Genomic DNA, 24,949 nt, shown 5'->3' with positions numbered 1-24,949 from the left:
GGAGTGGCTAGTGCCCTTTTTAATAGTTGAAAATGATAGGAGGGCAACTAGCCCCCCCCCCCCAATGCCTATCATTCCCCCAAACACATCCAATCAAAATTTTGAGATAACAAGTTTGTTCAGCATAGTTGATTTCCAGATAGAAAATAAGTTTTTGAGGAGGACATTCCCCCACTACCCTCAGGGCAAGGGTTTTAAGTTATGCCCTGAGGGCATATAAGAACAATGTTGGCGCAACGTATTATTTATTATTTTTTTCCTTTAGAGCAGGGCACTTTGTATTAAAGAAGTTGTCATAGAAACTTCAAAAAGTGCAATTGCATTCAATTGGAAATTGGAGTGGCTTTTGCCCTTTTTAATAGTCAAAAGTGATTGGAAGGTAACTAAAACCCCTTCCACGCCCACCATTTCCCCAAATACATTCAATTAAAATTTTGAGATATCCATTTTGTTCAGCATAGTTGATTTCCATATAGAAATTATGTTTTCGAGAAAGACACTCCCCCACAGACCTCAGGGCAAGGGTTGTAAGATATACCCTGAGGGCATATAAGGTTTTTATAGAAGGCGTTGTTGTAGAAACTTCAAAAAAGGCTCATTCAATTGGAAATTAAAAGGGCTAGTTTAAAAGGCCCTTTTTAATAGTCGAAAGTGATTGGAGGGCAACTAATCATGCCCACCTTTTCCCCAAACACATCCAATTCAAATTTTGAAATAGCCATTTTATTCAACATAGTTTTAAGTTCTGGAAATTAGTTATTTGAGGATGACAACCCCCCAACAGCCCTCAGGGCAAGGGTTGTAAGTTATGCCCTGGGGGCATATAAGGTTTTTATGGAACGCATTGTCATAGAAACTTCAAAAAGGGCCCATTCAATGGGAAATTGAAATGGCTAGTGCCCTTTTTAATAGTTGAAAGTAATTGGAAGGCAACTAAGACCCCTTCCATGCCCACCATTTCCCCAAACACATCCAATCAAAATCTTGAGATAGCAATTTTGTTCCACGCAGTTTAAAGTTCAGGAAATTGTACCTTTGAGCTGGACACTCCTCCCACAGTCTTCAGGGCAAGGGTTATAAGTTATGCCCTGGGGGCATATAAGTTTTTATAGAAATCTTTGTCGTAGAAACTTGAAAAAGGGCTCATTCGATTGAAAATTCAAAGGTCTAGTGCCCTTTTTAATAGTCAAAAGTGATTTGAGGGCAACTAAGCCCCCTCTCACACCCACCTTTTCCCAAAACACATCCAATAAAAATTTTTAGATAGCTTTTTTGTTCAGCACAGTTGATTTCCAGATAGAAATTATGTTTTTGAGGAGGGAGCTCCCCCACAGCCCTCAGGGCAAGGGTTGAAAATTATGCCCTGGGGACATATAAGGTTTTTATAGAACGCGTTGTCATAGAAACTTCAAAAAAGGCTCATTCGATTGAAAATTGAAGTGGCTAGTGCCTTTTTTAATAGTCGAAAGTGATTGGAAGGTAACTAACACCCCTTCCACACCCACCACTGCCCCAAACATATCCAATCAAAATTTTTAAATTGCCATTTTGTTCCACGCAGTTTAATGTTCAGGAAATTATACCTTTGAGCAGGAAACTCCCCCTACAGTCTTCCAAACCCAAAGTTAAAGTTCAAAATTGGTTTCAAAACCCCTATGCCTTTCCAAGACCAGAACATAATTTGCACTTTACAGAAAAAAATACAAATGAATGTGCATTGTCAGTTTAATATACATATACTGATATTTAGTAATCAAAATGTTACTATTATTTGATTTATTAAAGTTATAAAAGTAAGAACATTTATATTTTTTTCAGCAAAGTGCAAATTATGTTCTGGCCTTGGGAAGGCATAGGGGTTTTGAGAGCAACTTATGTTAATTTCTGCTTGTTTTGAGTTGGACTTGGTTATTTATTGTAATTTCTGTTCATTTTGGGTTTCATTTATTTATCATTACTGATTTGTGGTAGTTTCACACTTTGTAGGTTATTTGATTTTATTTTTCTCATTTTTTGTTTAATGGAGTTCTTTACTTTTCTTTGAAAAACTTATTTTGTGGAAAAAGTTTTTTTAATTAAAATAGTCAAAAATGATTGGAGGGCAACTAACCCCCCTCTCATGCCCACTGTTTCCTAAATACATCCAATCAAAATTTTGAGATGGCCATTCTGTTCAACACAGTTGAAAATTCAGGAAATTAGGTCTTTGAGGATGACAGCCCCCCCCCCCAAAGCCCTTCGGGCAAGGGTTGTAAGTTATGCCCTGGGGGAATATAAGGTTTTTATAGAAAGTGTTGTCATAGATACTTCAAAAAAGGCTCATTCAATTGGAAATTCATAGGGCTAGTACCCTTTTTAATAGTCAAAAGTGATTGGAAGGTAACTAACACCCCTTCCACACCCACCATTTCCCCAAACATATCCAAAAAATTTTGAGATTGCCGTTTTGTTCCACGTAGTTTAATGTTCAGGAAATTATACCTTTGAGCAGGAAACTCCCCCTACAGTCTTCCAAACCCAAAGTTAAAGTTCAAAATTGGTTTCAAAACCCCTATGCCTTCCCAAGGCCAGAACAAAATTTGCACTTTACTGAAAGAAATACAAATGAATGTGCATTGTCAGTTTAATATACATATACTGATAGTTAGTAATCAAAATGTTAGTATTATTTGATTTATTAAACTTATAAAAGTAAGAACATTTATATTTTTTCCAGCAAAGTGCAAATTATGTTCTGGCCTTGGGAAGGCATAGGGATTTTGAGAGCAACTTATGTTAATTTCTGCTTGTTTTGAGTCTGACTTGGTTATTTGTTGTAATTTTGTTCATTTTGGGTTTTATTTATTTATCATTACTGATTTGTGGTAGTTTCACACTTTGTAGATTATTTGATTTTATTTGTTATAATTTTTTGTTTAATGGAGTTCTTTACTTTTGTTTGAAAAACTTATTTTGTGGAGTTTTTTTTAATTAATTAATAGTCAAAAGTGATTGGAGGGCAACTAACCCCCCTCTCATTCCCACCGTTTCCCAAATACATCCAAGCAAAATTTCGAGATGGCCATTTTGTTCAACGCAGTTGAAAATTCAGGAAATTAGGTCTTTGAGGTTGACACCCCCCCCCCCCCCTACAGCCCTCAGGGCAAGGGTTGTGAGTTAGGCCCTGGGGCATATAAGGTTTTTATGGAAAGGGTTGTCATAGATACTTCAAAAAAGGCTCATTCGATTGGAAATTCAAGGAACTAGTGCCCTTTTCATAGGGCACTATTGTGCTGCCTAAGTAAAGAACAATGTTGGCACAATGTATTTTTTTTTTTTTTATTTATTTTTCCATACCCAGGCACTTTGTATCAAAGGAGTTGTCATAGAAACTTTGAAAAGGGCTCATTTGATTGGAAATTGGAGTGGCTAGTGCCCTTTTTAATAGTTGAAAATGATAGGAGGGCAACTAGCCCCCCCCCCTTGATGCCTATCATTCCCCCAAACACATCCAATCAAAATTTTGAGATAACAAGTTTGTTCAGCATAGTTGATTTCCAGATAGAAAATATGATAGGAAAGGAAATTGTGTGCCCAAAGGGCTAGTGTCCTTTTTAATAGTCGAAAGTGATTGGAGGGCAACTAACCCCCCTCTCATGCCCATCTTTTCCCTAAACACATCCAATCAAAATTTTGAGATGGTCATTTTGTTCAACGTAGAAGAAAGTTCTGGAAATTACACCTTTGAGCAGGACACTCCCCCCACAGTCCTACGGGCAAGGGTTGTAAGTTATGCCTTGGGGGCATATAAGGTTTTTATAGAAAGCTTTGTCATAGAAACTTCAAAAAGGGCTCATTTGATTGGAGATTGAAAGGGCTAGTTCCCTTTTTAATAGTCAAAAGTGATTGGAGGGGAACTAACACCCCTTCCACACCCACCATTTCCCCAAACACATCCAATCAAAACTTTGAGATAGCCATTCTGTTCAACATTGTTGGAAAGTTCTGGAAATTATACCTTTGAGCAGGACACTCCCCCCACAGTCTTCAGGGCCAGGGTTGTAAGTTATGCCCTGGCGGCATATAAGGTTTTCATTGAAATCTTTGTCATAGAAACTTGAGAAAGGGCTCATTTAATTGGAAATTAAAGGGCTAGTGCCCTTTTTAATACTCAAGAGTGATTGGAGGGTAACTAACCCCCTCTCACGCCCACTATTTATCGAAACACATCCAATCAAAATTTTGAGATTGCCATTTTGTTCAACGTAGTTGAAAGTTCTAGAGATTAGGTCTTTGAGGATGGCAACCCCCTCCTCCTCAGAGCCCTCAAGGCAAGGTTTAAAAGTTATGCCCTTGGGGCATATAAGGTTTTTATTGAAAGCCTTATCATAGAAACTTGAAAAAGGGTGCATTTGATTGGAAATTCAAAGGGATAGTGCCCTTTTTAATAGTCAAAAGTGATTGGAGGGCAACTAAACCCCCCTCTCATGCCCAGCTTTTCCCTAAACACATCCAATCAAAAATTTTAGATAGCAATTTTGCTCAACATAGTTGAAAGTTTTGGAAATGAGGTCTTTAAGGATGACACCACCCCCCTTCCACTGCCCTCTGGGCAAGGGTTGTAAGTTATGCCCTTGGGGCATATAAGGTTTTTATTGAAAGCGTTGTCATAGAAACTTCAAAAAGGACTCATTCGATTGGAAATTGAAATAGCTAGTGCCCTTTTTTATAGTCAAAAGTGATTGAAAGGCAACTAATACCCCTCTCATGCCCACCATTTCCTCAAACACATACAATCAAAATTTTGAGAAAGCGATTTTTTTCAACGTTGTTGAAAGTTCTGAAAATTAGATCTTTGTGGATGACAGAGATCTTCCCCCCCCCCCCCCCCACAGCCCTCAGGGCAAGGGTTGTAAGTTATGCCCTTGGGGCATATGAGGTTTTTATAGAAAGAGTTGTTGTAGAAACTTCAAAAAGGGCTCATTGGATTTGAAATTGAAAGAGGTAGAGCCCTTTTACTAATCAAAAGAGATTGAAGATCAACTAACCCCCCTCTCATGCCCACCATTTTCCCAAACACATCCAATCAAAATTTTGAGATATTCATTTGGTTCAACGTAGTTGAAAGTTTTGGACATTAGGTCTTTGAGAATGACAACCCTCCCCCCCACAACCCTCATGGCAAAGGCTGTAGGTTATTCCCTGGGGGCATATAAGGCTGTTATAGAAAGTTTTGTCATAGAAACTTCAAAAGGGCTCATTTGATTGGAAATTGAAAGGGCTAGTGCCTTTTTTAATAGTCGAAAGTGATTGAAGGGCAACTAACCTCCCTCTCACACTCGCCATTTCCCCAAACACCTGCAATAAAAATTTTGAGATGGCCATTTTGTTTAACATAGTTTCAAGTTCTGGAAATTAGGTCTTTGAGGAAGGCCCCCCCCCCCAAAAAAAAAACAACCTTAGGGCGAAGGTTGTAAGTTATGCCCTGGGGGCGTATAATGTTTTTATTATAAGGTACAATATTTGTATGCTACCACTGCTATTACAATTACCACTAGTCCTGGGTGTCAAACCTATAAGAGAATAAAAGCGACAACACTTTTATAGAAAGCATTGTTGTAGAAACTTCAAAAATGAATCATTTGATTGGAAATTGAAATGGCTAGTGCCCTTTTTAATAGTCAAAAGTGATTTGAGGACAAGTATCCCCCCTCTCACGTCCACCATTTCCCAAAACACATCCAATCAAAATTTTTAGATAGCCAATTTATTCAACGTAGTTGACAGGTCCGGAAATTATGTCTTTGATGATGACAACCCCCTCACACCCCTCAGATCAATTATTGTAAGTTATGCCCTCTGGCATATAAGGTTTTTATAGAAAGCGTTGTCATAGAAACTTCAGAAAGGGCTCAATTTATTGGAAGTTGAAAGGGCTAGTGCCCTTTTTAATAGTCAGAAGTGATTTTAGGGCAACTAACCTCACTCTCACGGCCAACGTTTCTCCAAACACCTCCAATCAAAATTTCGAGATAGCAATTTTCTTCAATGTAGTTGAAAGTTCTGGAAATTATGTCTTTGAGGATGACAACCCCCTCACACCCCTCAGATCAATTATTGTAAGTTATGTCCTCTGGCATATAAGGTTTTTATAGAAAGCGTTGTCATAGAAACTTCAGAAAGGGCTCAATTTATTGGAAGTTGAAAGGGCTAGTGCCCTTTTTAATAGTCAGAAGTGATTTTAGGGCAACTAACCTCCCTTTCACGGCCAACGTTTCTCCAAACACCTCCAATCAAAATTTCGAGATAGCAATTTTTTTCAATGTAGTTGAAATTTCTGGAAATTAGGTCTTTGAGGATGACAACCCCCCCCCCCCCCCCTTAGCCCTCAGCGCCGCCGGTAAGGTACCGGCGCAATCAATGTTGACTGCAAACATTAATGTTTTCATCAGTCTTTCTCAAATCACAGCTTAAATTTACAATAGATTTGATCCTATTCATGAGTTCAAAACTTCACAAGTTGCTGGCTGGAAACTGGTCTTCTTTGTTATTCATCAAGAGAAGTAAAAATCTGGTAGAAACGAAATGGCTGTGGTGTTTCAGAACCCTTGCATAATAGTTGATTATCTATTAGCTATGTATTCTTAACATAAATGATTATCAAAATTAGTAGTTTTTTTCATCGAGCATTACTGCATACAAAACTTCAAATACCGTATAACAAAATTCGTCAGTTATCTGGGTAAAGACTTTGAACATAAGTTTGAACTTAGAAGCTTGATTTTTTCATAATGCCCTTTGCCTATATCTGTTTTGTCACCTTTAAAACAGTTGAAATGGGCGACTTTGATATTGATTGTTTTTTTTTGCTCTTTTGGATTCCTAAAAAGCCTTCCTTGTATTAAAAACTGTTTTTTAATAACAATTAAAAAAAAATTACATTTTAAAGTTTTTTTTTTGGCTTCTTTATTGAATATATGTCATGTAGGCTAAGGGTGAACTGCTGCTTTTTTTATTGCTTTTGGCTGCTCTTTTGGATGTTATTTATTTCTTCTTTTGGGGATTCATTCCAAATTATAAACTCATAAATAGCTAATATCAGCTAAATTATAAACTGTATCACAACAATAATTCACAACAATAAGTCACCTGTGGTCAAAACATTCAAAGACTCCTCTTTGATCCCCACCCAGGCTCAAAGCTTCTGCTAAAGTTATATCCATGGAAATCTCCAAAGAGTTTCTATTTAAAATTAATTAAAAAAAAAATTCCGAAAAATAAGTTTTTAAAAGAAAATTAAAGGCCATTTTAAACTTAAACTCAGCAGATACAAATACCTTTTAAAGTTCAAACTCAAAACACCCAGAAATTACTATTAAAGAATAAATGAAACCCAAAACGAACAGAAATTAAATAAATAACCATAGCAAAAACATACAACAAGTAATAATATAAATGAATAATTAGATATTAAAGCGAGTAATGCTTAGATTGAATATGAAAATCAAGCTTATAACAAAAAAAAATATTTTCCTACTGAAGTATAAATGAAACTTAAAATGAACAGAACTTAAATAAACAATCAATGCAAACAAATATACAATTGATATTAATGTAAATTAATAAACAAATCTTAAAACGAGTGAAACTTAAATGGAATATGCAAATCAAGCTTGAAACAAACAAAAATCCCTGCAAACAAACCTACTGCGTCATTGGCGCTTTACTGAAAACTAATTTTATAACAAATATTTTATTTTGTACTTAATATTGAAAATAAACATTAAAATTAGAGTATAATTTTGAACTAACGAGCTTTCAGCAGTTAATATCATTATACATCAAATATTCAGTTTAATTTATTAGCTCTTTTTAAAGTTGTTAAAGACGAATATAGTTTTGCTACAAACAAGTGTTTTGATACTGCCTCCTTTCCTAACTGTAAATAAAAACCAAAAGCCTACTGCATCACTGGCGCTTAACTGAAAACGAATTATATTACAAATATTTTCTTTTTCAGTTCTTATAACATTGAAAGTAAATCCGAAGTTACAATGGAATAAATTTCTGAATTGATGGAATTTACAATAAATAATGTCATTATATATCGAGTACTTAATGTAATGTTGTTAATATTTTCCAAGACGGTTTAAGACACAAATAGTTTTCAGTGAAGCGCCAATGACGCAGTAGGTTTTAGACTTTTACAGTGAGAGGAGGTCATACCCAAACTCTTGTTTGTAGTGATTTTTGTTTGTTTCAAGATTGATTTGCATATTCAATTTAAGTTTCACTTGTTTTAGAAATTTTAATTCATTTACATTAATATCTATTGTATGTTTGTTTGCATTGATTGTTTATTAAATTACTGCTCGTTTTAAGTTTCATTTATACTTCAATAGGAATTTTTTTTTTTCGTTTTAAATTTGATTTTCATATTCAATTTAAGCATTACACACTTTAAGATCTATTTATTCATTTATATCATTAATTGTTGTATGTTTTTGCCATGATTGTTTATTTAATTTCTGTTCGTTTTGGGTTTCATTTATTCTTTAATAGTTTTGAGTTTGAATTTTAAAAGGTATTTGTATCTGCTGAGCCTAAGTTTAAAATGGCCTTAACTTTTCTTTGAAAAACTTATTTTTCGGAATTTTTTTTTAATTAATTTTTGTTTGTTTTTGATTGCAAAAAAATTAAGTTTTAAAAAATTCCTTATTTCAAAATCAAACTTTAAAAAAATCAAATATTCATCAAAGTATCAAACTGGTATTAAAGTAACAATATCAAAGTGAAAAAATGGGTATATGTCCACCTTGGAGTTTTTATTATCTAATGCATGAACTATTTTTAACAAAATTGCTATCTCAAAATTTTTATTGGATGGGTTTGGGGAAAAAGGGCGTTTGGGGACTAATTAAGCTTTGGTCTCTTTTGACTCTTTAAAAGTGAACTAAAACTTTATATTTTCAATCAAATGAGCCCTCTCTGAAGTTTATACGAGTATCCCTTCTATAAGAACCATATATATCCCCAGAGTATAACTTACAACAGCTGTCCCTGGGCCCTGGGGATTCTGTTGACCCTGGAGTTTTAATATCTGAAGGTTGAACTATTTTTAACAAAATAGTCACCTCAAATTTTTATTGGATGGGTTTATCCATCCGATACACCCAAAGGCGTGGAGAGTGGGAGGGGCTAGTTGCCGATCTTTTTTCACTCTGAGAAATTGAACTACAACTTTTAATTTCCATTCAAATGAACCCTCTCTGAAGTTTATACGAGCATCCCTTTCATAAGAATCACTTACGGCCATTGGACCTAGCTTACACTGCCTCCCCCGGGCCCTGGGGGGATGTATCGACATCGGAGTTTTTGTTATCTAACGTTTGAGCTACTTTGAAAAAAATGGCTCTCAAAGTTCTTATCGGATGGGTTTGAGGAAAAGAGGGCGTGGAGAGGGGGGCTAGTTGCCCTCCGATCTCTTTTGACTCTGAAAAAGTGAACGAGAGCGTTCAATTTCCAATCCTATGAGCCCTCCGAAGTTTAAACGAGCATACCTTCCATAAGAACCATATATGCCCCCAGAGCAATACTCACAACGTCTTCCCCGGGCCCTGGGGGGGGGTGTCGACAGAGGAGTTTCTCTTATCTGACCTTTGAAGTATTTTTAACGAAATGGCCATGCGTAAAGGAGTTTTTGTTATATAATCTTTGAACTATTTTTAACAAAATGGCTACCTAAAAATTTTTAACAGATGTATTAGGGGAAAAAGGGCTTGGGGGGCCAGTTGCCCTCCAATCACTTTTGACTCTTAAGAAGGGCACTAGAACTTCCGATTTACAGTCAAATAAGCACCATTTGAAGTTTATATGACCACCCCTTCCATATGAAGTGCCTCTGGGAAAAAAATTAATGAATTGTCGGGGGAGGCTAGCTGCCCTCCAATCACTTTTGACTCTTAAAAAGTGAATTACAACTTTCAATTTCCACTCAAACGAGCCATCTAGGAAGTTTATACAAGCATCCCTTCCATAACAACCATATATGCCCCCAGGCATACTTTACAACGCCTACGTGTCTATCTCAAAATTTTTATCTGATGCATTTACGGCGTGGAGGAGGAGGGGTGGTGGCTAGTTCCCCTCCAATCTCTTTTGACTCTTAAAAGGTGAACAAGAACTTTCAATTTCCAATCAAATGAGCCCTCTCCGAAGTTTATACGAGCATCCCTTCCATAAGAACTATATATGCTCCTAGAACATTACTCATAACACCTGCCTCCGGGCCCTGGTGGGTTCTGTTGACACAGAAATTTTTCTTATCTGACCTTTGAAATATTTTTAATGAAATGGCTATTATAAAAATTTTATCGAATGGGCTTAGGGAAAAAGGGTGTGGGGAGGGAGGGGGGGTTAGTTGCCCTCGGATATCTTTTGACTCTTAAAAATTGAACTAGAACTTTCAATTTCCAATCAAATGATCCCCCTCTGTAGTTTATACGGGCATCCCTTTCCATATACGCCCCACCGGACAACACTTACAACGCCTATCCCCGGGCCCTGGGGGGAGTTTTTGTTATCTAATTTTTGAACAATTTCCAACAAATTGGCTATTTCAAAATTTTTAGCGGATGGGTTTGAGGAAAAGAGAGGGGGGGGGGGCTAGTTGCCCTTAACTCTCTTGACTCTTAAAAAGTGAACTAGAACTTTCAATTTTCGATCAAATGAGCCCTCTATGAAGTTTATACAAGCATCCCTTTCATAAGAACCATACATGCCCTTAGGGCATAACTTAGAACGCCTTCCCCTGGGCCCTGGGGGGTTGTATTGACACAGGATTTTTTCTTATCTGACCTTTGAACTATTTCTAACAAAATGTCTTTCTCAAAATTTTCATCATATGGGTTTGGAAAAAGAAGGCATGGGGGGGACTAGCCGCCCTCGGATCTCTTTTGACTACTAAAAAGTGAGCTCGAACTTTCAATTTCCAATCAAATGAGCCTTCTCTGAAGTCTATATGAGCATCCCTTTCATACAATCCATATATGCCCCAGAGCCTAACTTACAACGCCTGCCCCCGGGCCCGGGGGGGGGTGGTTGTGACGACACCTGTTTTGGTTATCTGGCTTTTGAGCAATTTTTAACTTAATGGCTATCTCAAATTTTTTTTTTATACATTTGGGGAAAAATGGGCGGGCAGGAGTAGTTGCCATCCAATCTCTTTTGACTCTAAAAAAACTGAACTAGAACTTTCAATTTCCAATCAAATGAGCCATCTCTTAAGTTTTTACGAGCATCCCTTCAATAAGAACCATATATTCTTCAGGGCATAACTTACAACACCTGCCCTCGGGCCCTGGGGGCTGTGTTGACCCTGGAGTGTCGTTATATGGTCTTTGAATTATTTAAAAAAATAGCTATCTCAAAGTTCTCATCAGATGGGATTGAGGAAAAAAGGGTGTGGAGGGGGGTAGGTGCCCTTCGATCTCTTTTGACTCTTAAAAAGGGAACTAGAACTTTCAATTTCCACTCAAATGAGCCTCCTTTGAAGTTAATACGAGCATCCCTTCCATAAGAACCATATATGCCCCCAGGGAATAACTTACAACGCCTGCCCCCGGAATTTCTGTTATATGATCTTTGAACTATTTTTAACAAAATAATCTTAAAACTTCTATTGAATGCATTTGGGAAAAAGAGGTTTGTGGGGGGGGGAAGCTGGCTACCCTCCAATATCTTTTGACGCTTAAAAAGTGAACTAGAACTTTCAATTTCCAATCAAATGAGTCCTCCCATAACTTACAACCCTTGCCCTGAGAGGTGTGGGGGGTTGTCATCTTCAAAGACCTAATTTCCAGAACTTAAAACTACATTGAACAAAATGGCTATATCAAAATTTTGATTGGATGTGTTTGGGGTAAAGGTGGGCGTGAGAGGGGGGTTAGTTTCCCTCCAATCACTTTCGACAATTAAAAAGGGCACTAGCTCTTTGAATTTCCAATCGAATGAGCCTTTTTTGAAGTTTCTACAACAATGCCTTCTATAAAAACCTTATATGCCCCCAGGGCATAACTTACAACCCTTGCCCTGAAGGCTGTGGGGGAGTGTCCTCCTCAGAAACATAATTTCTATCTGGAAATCAACTTCGCTGAACAAAATGGCTATCCCAAAATTTTGATTGGATGTGTTTCGGGAAATGGTGGGCGTGGAAGGGGTGTTAGTTGCCTTCCAATCACTTTCGACTAGTAAAAAGGGCACAAGCCACTCCAATTTCCAACTGAATGAGCCCTTTTCGAAGCTTCTATGACAACTTTTTTGATACGTAGTGCCCTGCTCTAAAGGAAAAAATAATAAATAATACGTTGTGCCAACATCGTTCTTATATGTCCCCAGGGCATAAATTTAAACCCTGGCCCTTAGGGTTTTGGGGGAGTGTCCTCCTCAAAAAAAACATTTTTGATGTGAAAATAAACTATGCTGAAGTTTGATCCGCGGTGATAGATTGTGAGCGTTTATGAACTGTTTTTTTTTTTATATAAGATCACCGAGGAGAACACCTTCCGTAAGCAGAGATTTTATCTGGTAATAGTTTTACTCAGGCGAAGGCGGGGTAGTGGTTTGGGGTACCTTCCAATTCCTTAGCACATACTACCAAGTCAATATTTATATGTTATTATTATTAATTGATAAATGGCTGCCGTGACTTCTGAAAAGTTGTACAAGACAGGGTGCAAAGTTTGCAAAGAGAGCCTCAGCCTCGTAACCAGAGGAACAGTTATTTGCAACACATCTGCTGGGGGTTGTGGTCGCCTCCGCCATAACCGCTGTGAAATTCTTTAGAGCATTGAGAAAGACAGTATAATAATATATGAGTGCTCGGACTGCTGCGATTTATTTGCTGATAAACCTGCTTCCCCGCAGATCCTACCTCCTTCAGGGACTTTTTTATTCACCAGTTTTAAGCTTTTTCCGGTACTGTCTACAGTCAGGAATTTCGTCCACCACCAGTATATCTTCGTGTGCAAACTTCTATTCTTATGATCATCTTGATCAAGTTAGAAGCCTCCTAACATCTCTAGTGAACCCCACGCATAAACTCTTTGCACGTCACGGCCCCTCTGCTAAGCAAAGCCTGTCACAGGATATTTTAGAAATCCGTATTTCTGAGGATGCAACCCCTCGCTCGCCAAATCTGAAATTAATCATGACTGTAATTGATGTGATACGTGCGATAGATACGGATCAATATGCTCACTATAGGCGTGCCATTCAAAGCTGGGACTGGCATCTTTTTCGCATAATTGACATACTTGATTACGTTACAAGTAAGGTAGCGGAGACTCATGCTTTGGTGAAAGAGTGTTGTGACGGAGGACAGAGCGAGGTTTTGAGCTGTATAAATAAAGAAAAACTCAATGATATATCCTGGCCTCCGCTGAATAGCGAGTAAGAAACAGTGGGTCTTGTAGTAGATTCACCGCCGCAAGATTGTGATGATCCCTTAAACCGTGAAGCTTTTCTGAAATCGTTGGATGGAGCTGATGGTATAGTGCGGATTTCACTTTCTAAGGAATCAGGATCCCAGCAACAGAAATGGGTCATTCACACGAAAAGACAAAACGCCGAAAACTTGAAAGCCTGTTTGAATGAAAAGGTCGGTAAAACTGAGGTTCGCAAATCGAGAATTGTCGGTTTATTATCACGAGTGGACTTCCCGATCAACCCAGAGAGTATGTGTGCTTCTAACCATGGGATCGAAGAGATACAGCGCATCGGTGTTTCGAAATCATATCGTGTATACTTCCGTTCGGCGACGGCTAAATCTCATTATTTGCGTAATGAGATTCACATTGGCTACGAACATTTCCGGCTTACTGATTATAAGTTTTTACCGCGAATTTGCTACAAATGCAGGTCGCTAGAGCATATATCGTCAGGCTGCTCTAGCGTAGAACGTTGTCTCAAGTGCCTTGGTAGTGGATACTCTCATTCTAGGAACAACCCTTGCCAGAATGAACCTTGTTGCTTCCATTGTGGATCTCATGAGCATACTGGATTTAGCTTTCGCTGCAAACAGTTAACCGAAAAAGTTGTAAAGAATAAAAAATGATTAGTGCAAAGATTATATCTCTGAATCTGAATGGTTTTGGTGATAAACAACATGTATTGCAGTCTATGCTGCGCGATCTGGATATTTTGTGTCTGCAAGAGCATCATCTTCTGGACCACTCTACTAGTCTTCTTTCGAGCCTGTCGCAGCAGTTTAAGTGTTTTATATCTCCAGCTACACCTACAGGTGGACGCCCATCCGGAAGCGTGTGAGTTTTTATTCGAGAGACTATTACAGTTTCAGTGTTTGCCATTAATCGTTATTTTGTTGCTGTTTGAATCCCATGGATTATTGTTTTTTGTGCTATTTACCAACAAATTATCATACTATTGATTCGGATTTTGATTTCAATTTTGCATGTTTAGAATTCTCGCGATTTGTGGCGAAAGTTCCATCAGATTTCTAGTGGCTTATTTGCGGGGATTTTAACTGCAACATTGCTATCTCTGATGTCCGCTCCTCCGCTCTTTTATCTTTGTTTTCGGTTTTTACTATAGTTTCAAAAGATGCGGATTTTACGTATGTCCATAATTCTGGTTCTTGCTCTAATCTAAACCATGTGCTGGTCTCAAATGCAGCGTTATTACCACAGCCTGTTCATGTTGGGTTGGATATGCCTATTAGTGACCATTTTTACCTTTCTTTTCATTTAAATATTCAAATTCCGTCTTTTAAAATTATCCATCGTTCTAGTCAAATTGTAAATAAAATGATCTGGGATCGGGAAAAAATGCGCAAATATCATGAAGAATCAGATGCTGTTTCAGCTAAAATAATTGTAAATTATTCTAAGGATGTTGATCAAATTGATATTGATCTATTTTACCTTGAAATTGTTCATAGTTTAAAAGTCGAGCCTAATAAAGCATTTAGGACTGATTCTTTCCGTCGTGGATCTCGTTTTAGGTTGAAACCTTAATCCAACTTTGAAGCAAAGCCAGATGAATACATCTGAAGCTTGTTACCTTTGGAATTGCGCGGGAAAACCATGATCTGGACCATTTTAGAATGGTATGAAATTAACTAAACACGTTTTTCGGGCTGGGCTGCGTTTGCATAATGAAATTATTAAAGATAAAATTGATTCAAGGATTATTAGTGATAAGAATTAGCTTTGGAGTTTGGTTAATTCTAGACGTCGGAATAATAATTGTTCACCAGATTCTAATAGTTATCTGAAACTAGATGATTGGATAACTCATTACAATCAAGTTTTTTCATCCGGTGATGTGGCAGTTGAATCACGGCTTGACTCTTTATTATTGGAAGAAATTACAAAGCCCCACCCAAATAGTAAAATATCTATTTCTGTTGATGATGTAAAGGTAGCAATTAAAGCTCTAAAAAGTAAGCATTCTTTTGATCATGATGGTATACATTCAAACCATACAAAATGGGCATCCCCCAAAGCAATCCTTCTTCTCGCTACTCTTTTTACTTCTATTATTTCTTCTGGAGTTCTTCCAACTAGTTTTTCTCGTGCTACCACTTCACCCCTTTCAAAAAAGGAGGGAATACGAATTGATGTTCTGATTACAGGCCGATTACTGTTTCGTGCCAAATTAGCAAAGTTTTTGAGTTAGTTTTATTAAAGTATTTGGAGTCTTGTAACCAATGCCTGAATCAAATTGGGTTCCGTAAGGGTCTAAACATGGATGTTGCTTATACCCTCCTTTCAAGAATAATATCCTTTTGTAAGCAATGGGATATAGTTTATACACTTGTGTTAGATTTTGCGGCGGCGTATGATTCAATTATCCATTCTTGGGCTATGACTGCGCTTCTGAAGAATAATGTCCCACTACCAGTAGTTTTGGTTTAAAAAAGTGGTATGGCTCCTCTCGTATTCGTATTAAGTTGAAGAATCAATTTAGTGATTATAATGTTAAGTTATGTAGGGGGCTGAGACAAGGAAGCATTATTTCTCCTTTGATTTTCAATATTACTGTTTCGGGGCTGTTTGATCAAATTCAGTTGACTTTTATTTATGGTAAAGGTTATGTTCTGTCGTGGATTGCTTAAGCAGATGATTTACTCCTTTTGAGTCGATCACTTCAGTCACTTCAACAAAATGTAGATTTTTTAGCAAAGGGTTTTAGTGAGCATGGACTTCGTTTTCGCCCTGAAAAGTGTCAGTTTTTAATTTTTGGTCCTAAGGCTAATGATCTCGTTAATTCAGAAATTTCTGTCCGTACCGTATTTATGATAGTATTTTAAAACCTTTGGAATCTTTTTTATATCTTGGTGTGCCTTATGGACCAACTTTAGCTCTATGCCGTGCTTCTATTTCTAAAGCAGTTAAAAGTAGAATAGCGTCTAGTTTGGGGGCAGTAATTTGTCTTCACGATCTTCTTTTTCTGAAATCACTGGCTCGGGTATATAATACAGTCGCTTTGCCTCAGATTTTAGGTTTTTCATAGCTTCTCCCGTTTTTTAGAATTAGTAATATTGCGCATGTAAAAACCACATTTTTTAATTTTGCTAAGTTGCTTTGCCGCTTTTATAAATATGAATCAAATACTTTTTTAATGAATCCATATAAAATAAAAAACCCTGTTGATGTTTTGGAGAAAAAGCAAAAGAATTTTTTATACAAATTAAATGTTTTTTCTCATAATTTATATAGAGCTGCGCACGAAGCTTAATTTATTTTATTTGATTTAATTTTTGAATGAAGTGTTAATTTGTGAAGTGTTAATTTATTATCTATTGAATGAAGTGTTAATTTGTGTGGTAATTTTAATTGAAGGCCTTTGCGTATTTGTTGTTATATAGTTTAAAATAATTTTATGGCCTGTTGATTAGCGGTTATTATTTTTATTTATTTCTTTTTTACTCTTCGTATTCGGAGGAAATAAAAAGTTTGAATTGAATTGAAAAAGACTTTCTCAAAATTTTGATTGGATGTGTTTGGGGGAATGATTGGAGAGGGGGGGGGACTATTTGCCCTCCAATCCCTTTTGACCCTTAAAAAGGGCACTAGAACTCACGAATTCCATTTGAATGAGCCCCTTTTGAAGTTTCTACGACGACCCCTTTAATGTAAAGTGCCTCTGGAAAAAAAATTAATAAATAATAATAATAAAACATTGGAGCCATATGGCCTTTACTATATGCAACGCTATAGCGTTGCCTCTGATAGCTTTCAAGCGTAGTTAGGGGTATTTAGCCTTTTTTGCTTTTCTTCAAAGCTTTGAAAAAGTGTTATAATATTCCAAATGTTACATTTGTTATATTGTGCATATTTTTGCTCATCATTTGTGGGGTGATCGAATTTTTTAAACCACTGTAGATACGTCAGAACGTCGCACCATCTAGTACCCTTCTGAGGCCATTAGACTGTCAAAGACTCCTCCTTGAACCCCCCAAATTGAAAGCTTTTATTATGACCTGGCTTTTTAATGTAACTTGGGCACTGGACCAAGGACACCATTGTCACTCGAGCGCAACGTTAGGTGGGGATATCGATATTGCTTTCGTCATACCAATTCGTTTTAGTGTGAGTCTGCCGGGTACTTATGAATGAATGATTTCAAAGTAAACTCGTTTCATAAATAAGAAAAAAGGGAATTAAATTAAAGGGAGCACACACACTACTTATTAAAAGGGAGCACATACAAAAGCCAAATTAAAAGGGAGCACACACACTACTTATTAAAAGGGAGCACATACAAAAGCCAAATTAGGCCAGTAGCCTATGAGAAATCGCAAAATACCCAAGACAATGAACAAGTCCCAATGGGGACCCTAGGTCTATCAAAATATTTCAATGGTTTCCCAGGGAATTTGATATAATTTTCTCTCGTCTGCGGCGTTCGGTCGATCTGCCGGCGCGGCGCCAGGGTCTAAACGCAGTTGAAAGTTCTGGAAATTAGGTCTTTGAGGGTGACAACCTCTCACAGCCCTCTGGACAAGGGTTGTAATTTATGCCATGGAGGCATATAAGGTGCTTATAGAAAGTGTTGTCGTAGAAACTCAAAAAGGGCTCATTTGATTGGAAATTGAAAGGGATAGTGCCCTTTTTAATAGTTGAAAGTGATTGGAAGGCTTGACATTTTTTTTTTTTTTTTTTTTTTTTTTTTTTTTTTTTTTTTTTTTTTTTTAGACCAGGGCACTTTGTATCAAAGGAGTTGTCGTTGGAACTTCGAAAAGGGCTCATTCGATTGAAAACAGAAAGGGCTAATGCCTTTTTTAATAGTCGAAAGTGATTGGAGGGCAACTAGTTCCCCTCCCATGCCCAGCCTCCCATTTGCCCATTATCTTTAAAAACTAAATGTTGCCTTAAGATTAAATCAAAAGGCATTCTGTTAATGCTAATTCCCTATAAGGCATCTTAGCAGTATCCCAAGAACGACTGAGGGTATTATGTTCAAACTTTCAGGGCTACTTCTGCTCTTAAAATTTAATCAAATCAAAATAGTGTAAGCATATCCAAGCTATCAAAGAAAGTAAACAGATTTTGAATGGTATCAAGTTTTCTATTTCAGGTCAACTAGAGGAGATATGAAACTAAATTAAACACTACTATTTGTGTCCAGCTTTTTAAAAGGGAGTATGTTGTTAAAAATTGCAGAAAGTTTTTCGCTAGCATACAAATAGCAGGCCAAACTATAAAGTCTCAAAAAAACGAAAAGATTTAAAGAATTATTTTTTTTCCTTGAAAAAACTATGTCAATATAAAACGAACAGAAATAAATTAAAAAAAACTTTTTCCACAAAATAAGTCTTTCAAAGAAAAGTAAAGAACTCCATTAACCCAAAAATAAGCAAAAATAAAATCAAATAATATACCAAGCGTGAAAATACCACAAATCAGCACCAATCAATAAATGAAACCCTAAACGAGCAGAAATTACAATGAATAACCAAGTCAAACTCAAAACGAGCAGAAATTAGCATGACTAGGGCTCAAAACCTCTATGCCTTCCCAAGGCCAGAACATAATTTGCACTTTACTGGAAAAAAGAATACAAATGAATGTGCATTGTCAGCTTAATATACATATACTGAGATTTAGTAATCAAAATGTTAATATTATTTGATTTATTAAAGTTATAACGTAAAAACATTAATATTTTTTCAGTAAAGTGCAATTTAGGTTCTGGCCTTGGGAAGGCAGAGGGTTTTTGAGCCCTAATAATGTTAATTTCTGCTCGATTTGAGTTTTATTTGAAAAACTTATTTTGTGGAAAAGTCTTTTTAATTAATCTGGAAAAAGGCAACAATAATACCATTGCACAAAAAGGGAAACTGCCAAGATCCCCTAAATTACTGCCCTACCAGTCTAACCTGCCTAACCTGCAAAATACTGGAATCTGTGATATCTGACCACATCCTTTAGCACCTACACAAAAGAAAGATAATCATTAGCAACAGTTTGGGTTCTTGAAGAGAAGGTCAGTGGAGTCACAGCTTCCTCTGGCAGTGGAAAATTGGAAAATACGATGCAGATAAGGGGGATCAAATCAATGTCATTTACATAGACCTTAAAAAGGCCTTTGACAAAGTACCTCATTGTGGTCTCTTGTACAAACACTGCAACCTTGGTCTGGGAACCACAGTTGATTGGATCGAACAGTTCCTTATCGGAAGGTCTCAAACAGTATCAATAGACGGAGTCACTTGAAGTCGAGGTAATCAGTAGTGTTCCCTAGGACTCGGTCCTTGGCTCTCTTATTTAACCTGTATCTCAACGATCTAGAAGAAGGCATCAACTCAGAGATTCTACTTTATGCAGATGACACCAAGCTGTGTAAAGTAATCAGAACAGCTGCTGATGCACAATCTCTACAAGAGGACCTTGACAAGCTCAATAGATGGTTTTCCAACTGGCTGATGGAAATCAATATCGACAAAAGCCATAAGCTAATGATAGGGAAACCTACTATCCACTATGAATATAGATTAGGAGTCTTACTGACCACACCATGCCAGGAGGAGCACGACTTGGGAGTTGTCATTGATAGCAACCTCAACTTCCAGGCCCACTATAACAGTATTATTGGGAAAGCAAATCGTGTTACGGGATTTTTAAGGCGCAACTTCACTTTTGGCAATGATAAGACCCTTTGCTTTCTCTACAAAGCTCTAGTACGGCCATTCCTTGAATATGGTCATTGCACTACATGTCCCTTTTACAACAAAGACATTGAAGCTCTCAAAAAAGCCCAAAGACGAGTAACAAAGTTCTGTCCAACTCTGAGAAACTTAACCTACAAAGATAGACTCCGCAAGCTCAAGCTTCCTCCACTGGCTTATCGCCTGTATCGAGGAGACCTCATTGAGGTATGCAAGCTTTGCTACGACGCATACGAAAACATCCAGGCTACCACTGTTCTCAACTTCAGCCAGACAAACCTTTGTGGTCACAACCTCAAGCTTCAAGAGGAGAGGTTCCAAAAGGATATTGGCCAACGGACGTTCAAGAACCGAGTAACACAACACTGGAACAAGCTCCCCTTCAAAGTCATCAATACCAACTCATTAAACTCGTTCAAGCAGGAACTGGACAAATACTACAGTGAAAGCGCCTATAACTTTTGTCAATTTAAAAGATTTTTGTAGAGGCCTTCTGGCCTATTTGTTTTGCATTATATTATTATTATTATTAAGAGCTTTGAGATGAAAATCTCATGAAGTATATGAACATACAGGTTATCAAAAGGACATATCAGAATCAGCAATGTCATAGCTAGACTTTGTATTAAGTTGAAACTTCCAGGACTTGACAAGAGGGATGTCCAACTGACAAAAAGGCCACAAGATAATGCTACTGCTACTACTAGTACTGCTACTATTGCTATTAACATTACTACTAGTAATACCAATAATACTACTGTGATTACTATTACGACTATTCCTTAGGGTATTAAGGTGAAACTTATAGGGAACGTTTAGGAGGAGTTTCGATTGAACAAAAAACTGTATGCATGCAGGTTTTTGAAAGGGTATATAAGCAATATCATAGGCAGTGCTGCTCTATGGTAGCTAGAAATATCAATGAAACTTTTAAAGGAGCTAATTCGATAGGAAATTATAAGTTCTAGATCTCTTTAAGACTAGAAAGAGATTGGAGGGCAAGCAGTCCTCCTCCAAAGCCCATTCATTTCCAAAATAAATTCAGTTAAAATTTGGAGACAGCCATTTTGTTCAGAAGAGTAGAATGGTCCAGTACCTATGTCTAGGAAAATTGGGTATATCAACCCCCCACAACTATGGACTTGGCCCATTATGCTTTTAAAATTAAATCAAAATGCACTGGGTGTATGGTTGCCAAAAAGAAACCTCAGAAATATATTGAGAATGACTGGGGGTATTAAGTTGAAACTTTTGGGGCTACTACTATTCCTATTTCTGCTCTTACAATTTAAATAAATTAAAAGACTGTAAGTGTATCCAGGTTGTCAAAGAGCATAGGTATAATTTCTTGGGAATTTATATTAAGTTTCATTTTTCAGGTCAACTTGAGGAGGTATAAAATCAAACTAAACCATACCATTTGTGTCAGGATTAAAAATTGTTGAAATGGTATCTTCAACATACAAATAGCAAGCCAAACTATGGATTCTTATAGAAAAAAAAGCTAAAAAGGTATAAATAAAATTCCATAAAAATGACTATGTCAATAAAAACAAACAGAAATTAATCACAAATTTTTTTTTCCACTAGACTGGTCTTTAAATAATTTCTAAGACAACACTGGCTAATCATGATAAAACGAAAATTATGCCAAAAATGAGCAGAAATAAAGTCCTGTAATCTTCCAAGCATAAAACTGCCACAAATCACTATCAATAAATAAATAAAACCCAAAACAAACAGAAATTACAATCAATAACCAAGTCAAAGTTAAAACGAGCATAAATTGACATGAGTAGGGCTGACAACCCCCATGCCTTCTCAAAACCAGAACATAATTTGCACTTTACTGAAAACAAAATACATTTTAATTGTTTTCACTTTTTTACTTTAATAAATGAAAAATATTTAAAAATTTCAATGAATAAATATCATTATATGTATATTAAACTGGTCATTTGCTTGTTTTTTCAGTACCGTAATGTGTAAATTATGTTCTAGTCTTGAGAATGCATGGGGGTTGTCAACCCTACTCATGTTAAATTTTGCTTGTTTTGAGTTAGACTTTGGTTATTTATTGTAATTTCTGTTTATTGTCGGTTTCATTTATTTTTTTTATGTTTTTTTTTAGATATTTTTTAAACTTGGGAAATTATTGGAATTTATTTCTGCTCATTTTTGGCTTAATGGAGCTCTTTACTTTTCTTTGAAAACTTGTTTTGCTGAAAAAGCTTTTTAAATTAATTTACAAGAAGAAAAGGGTCATGCTACTGAAAATTTATTGAGTATTTATAATTAGGGCTATATATGCACACATTAGGGGGGTTAGGGGTAAAGTGAAGCAGTCCACAAAAAAGAGGCTAATGCTCCTTCACAAGTTTTTTTGCATGTCCCCTAGTCATGTGGTATAGACTAAGGGGTGGGTGAGAAGAGCAGGAAGCTTGGGTGAAGGAATCTTTTTGGAAAGAATCTAGGACCTAAAATATATTCGGAGAATGTGCTACCAAGCTAATAATTCTACCCTCTCCTTATTTTTAGGGCTTAGAAAATCACATAGATAACAGGTGCATAGATGTCACCTATCAAAGTTTTGATAAAAAAAAAAATGTCTGAATTAACTTTAGAACTTTCAGTCTCTTTTTCATAGACTTTAAAATGTAATTCTTATTACTTCTCTGGAATTCTAACCCATACCAAGGGTTGTCTCCTAAATTTAAAGTTACCTTAAATTGCACTGTCTAGCAGAATAAATGAAATAATAAAATCAACAATATTAAAAGACAAAGATATTAAAAGGCTATAAAATAAGATCTATTCTAAAAAATAGCTGTCACAAGCCTGGCTGTGTCCAATCTGTATTTGGAGTCAAAACAAAAAGCACAATAAAATAAACAAAATTATTAAAAACAACCCTACGCATAAAACTGGCAAAAGAATCATCAAAGGTCAAAACTCTTTAGAGGAGTGGTGGAGGTACATGCTTCAAAATATCTTCCCAGGAGATCATTGGGACTCTGGATTCATTCCTAAGAGTCAATCACATTCCTCAAATACTTTCTAAGACTTACAACGGCCCTCATCTAGAATTCTACTGAGTTAAGTGAATAAAGCACCTGGTCACAAGTGAACCTGCATACAACTAGTAATCATTGCGGAGCTCTACGAGAGAAACCCTAGAGAGCTAGGATTGCTCCTAGCTGCAATTTAAGGAAATCTAAGGTAAAGCAGTCAAGAATGAGCCCAGAGCCCAAATTATGCCCTGAGCATTTCTTTGAAGTATCTGTCTTCTCTCCTCCAAAGGGAACTGACCTTTGATAAACTTTATGGTATAGAAGCAAAATATTCATAAATAGATACACAGCTTAAATGATGCCGTAAAAATTGTTTCGAGCCTCATACCTTTGACAAATCTTGATTTATAAGGGTTTAAAAGACCTGGAAAAATGTGTCTTAAACTGGAGAAATATTCTAATCATGCTTAAAATTCTACCCTAAGGAATTGCAATTGAGTTCTGAAAGCCCAGAGTAAATAAAAATTGTCTAAAATCAAGGAAAAATATATTGTTTCAAAAGTGTAGGCCTGCATTAACAGTTTTTTCTCTAGCCTTAGAAATAGAAGTGTGGAAACATAAGCTCAAATGTACCTTTCCTGGGCATTTTTTAGGTCCTGAATTCATTCCTCAAAGTTTCATCTTCATGTTCACCAGTTTCCCCCTCAGAGCCCTCAGGGCAAGGGTTGTAAGTTATGCCCTGGGGGCATGTAAGGTTTTTATAGATAATGAGGTTGTAAAAGCTTCAAAAAGAGCTCATTCGATTGGAAATTAAAAGAGCTTGTGCCCTTTTTAATCGTCGAAAGTGATTGGAGGACAACTAACATTCTTATCAAACCTACCATTTACCCAAAAAAATCCGATCAATGCATCCAGATAGCCATATTGTTTAACGTAGTTGAAAAGTCCGGATCTTAGATTTTTGAGATGAAACTCTCCACACCTCCCTCAGGGCAAGGGGCGTAAGTTATGTCCGGGGGGCATATAAGGTTGTCTATATAGAAAGCGTTGTCGTAGAAACTTCAAAAAGGGATCATTTGATTAGAAATTGAAACGGCTAGGGCCCTTTTGAACAGTCGAAAGTGATTGGAGGGCAAGTAACCCCCCTCTCACGCCCACCATTTCCCCAAATATACCCAATCAAAATTTTGAGAGAGCTATTTTATTCAACATAGTTGAAAGGTCCGGAAATTATGTCTGAGGATGACAACCCCCTCACAGCCCTCAGGGCAAGGGTTGTAAGTTATGCCCTGGGGCATATATGGTTTTTATAGAAAGCGTTGTCGTAGAAACTTCAAAAAGGGCTCATTCGATTGGAAATTGAAAGGGCTAGTGCCCTTTTTAATCGTCGAAAGTGATTTGAGGGCAACTAACCCCCCTCTCACGCCCACCATTTCCCCAAACACATCCAACCAAAATTTTGAGATAGCAATTTTGTTCAACGTAGTTGAAGATTCTGGAAATTAGGTCTTTGAGGATGACAACGCCCCCCCCCCCCCCTCTACCCAGCCCTCAGGGCATGGGTTGTAAGTTATGCCCTGGGGGCATTTAAGGTTTTTATTGAAAGTATTGTTGTAAGACTTCAAATGGGCTTATTTGATTTGGAAATTGAAAGGCTAGTGCCTTTTTTTAATATTTGTAACTGATGAGAGAGTAACTAGCGCCCCTCTCACGCCTACCATTTTCCCAAACACATTAAATCAAATTTTTGAGATAGCAGTTTCGTTTA

At 36.9% G+C, this 24,949-nt stretch overlaps 2 protein-coding genes across 3 annotated transcripts in view; both read left to right on the top strand.

The window, feature by feature from the left end:
- Positions 1–24,949, top strand: part of LOC148941547 (eukaryotic translation initiation factor 5B-like) — a 96,640-nt gene that overhangs the window by 6,608 nt on the left and 65,083 nt on the right. Inside the window, exon 2 of one of the 2 annotated variants that reach the window (XM_089103847.1) lies at positions 21,550–21,682. The exons of the other annotated variant lie outside the window; for it this stretch is intronic. The gene's annotated coding sequence lies outside the window, so the exon portion shown is untranslated. The remainder of the gene's footprint in view (positions 1–21,549; positions 21,683–24,949) is intronic. 2 annotated transcript variants of the gene reach the window in all.
- Positions 13,187–22,159, top strand: LOC148941548 (uncharacterized). Its single transcript, XM_089104195.1, has 3 exons — positions 13,187–13,428; positions 19,747–20,524; positions 22,145–22,159. Exons 1-3 carry the CDS (start codon positions 13,187–13,189, stop codon positions 22,157–22,159), a joined length of 1,035 nt encoding a protein of 344 aa, XP_088960321.1.

The sequence above is a fragment of the Artemia sp. Qi Xiang Cuo genome, chromosome 18 (assembly GCF_049724085.1).
Source record: "Artemia sp. Qi Xiang Cuo chromosome 18, ASM4972408v1, whole genome shotgun sequence".
NCBI classification, from domain to species: domain Eukaryota; kingdom Metazoa; phylum Arthropoda; class Branchiopoda; order Anostraca; family Artemiidae; genus Artemia; species Artemia sp. Qi Xiang Cuo.
The sequence above is the reverse complement of the archived record's forward strand: the minus strand, read 5'-3'. Positions and strand labels throughout refer to the sequence as shown.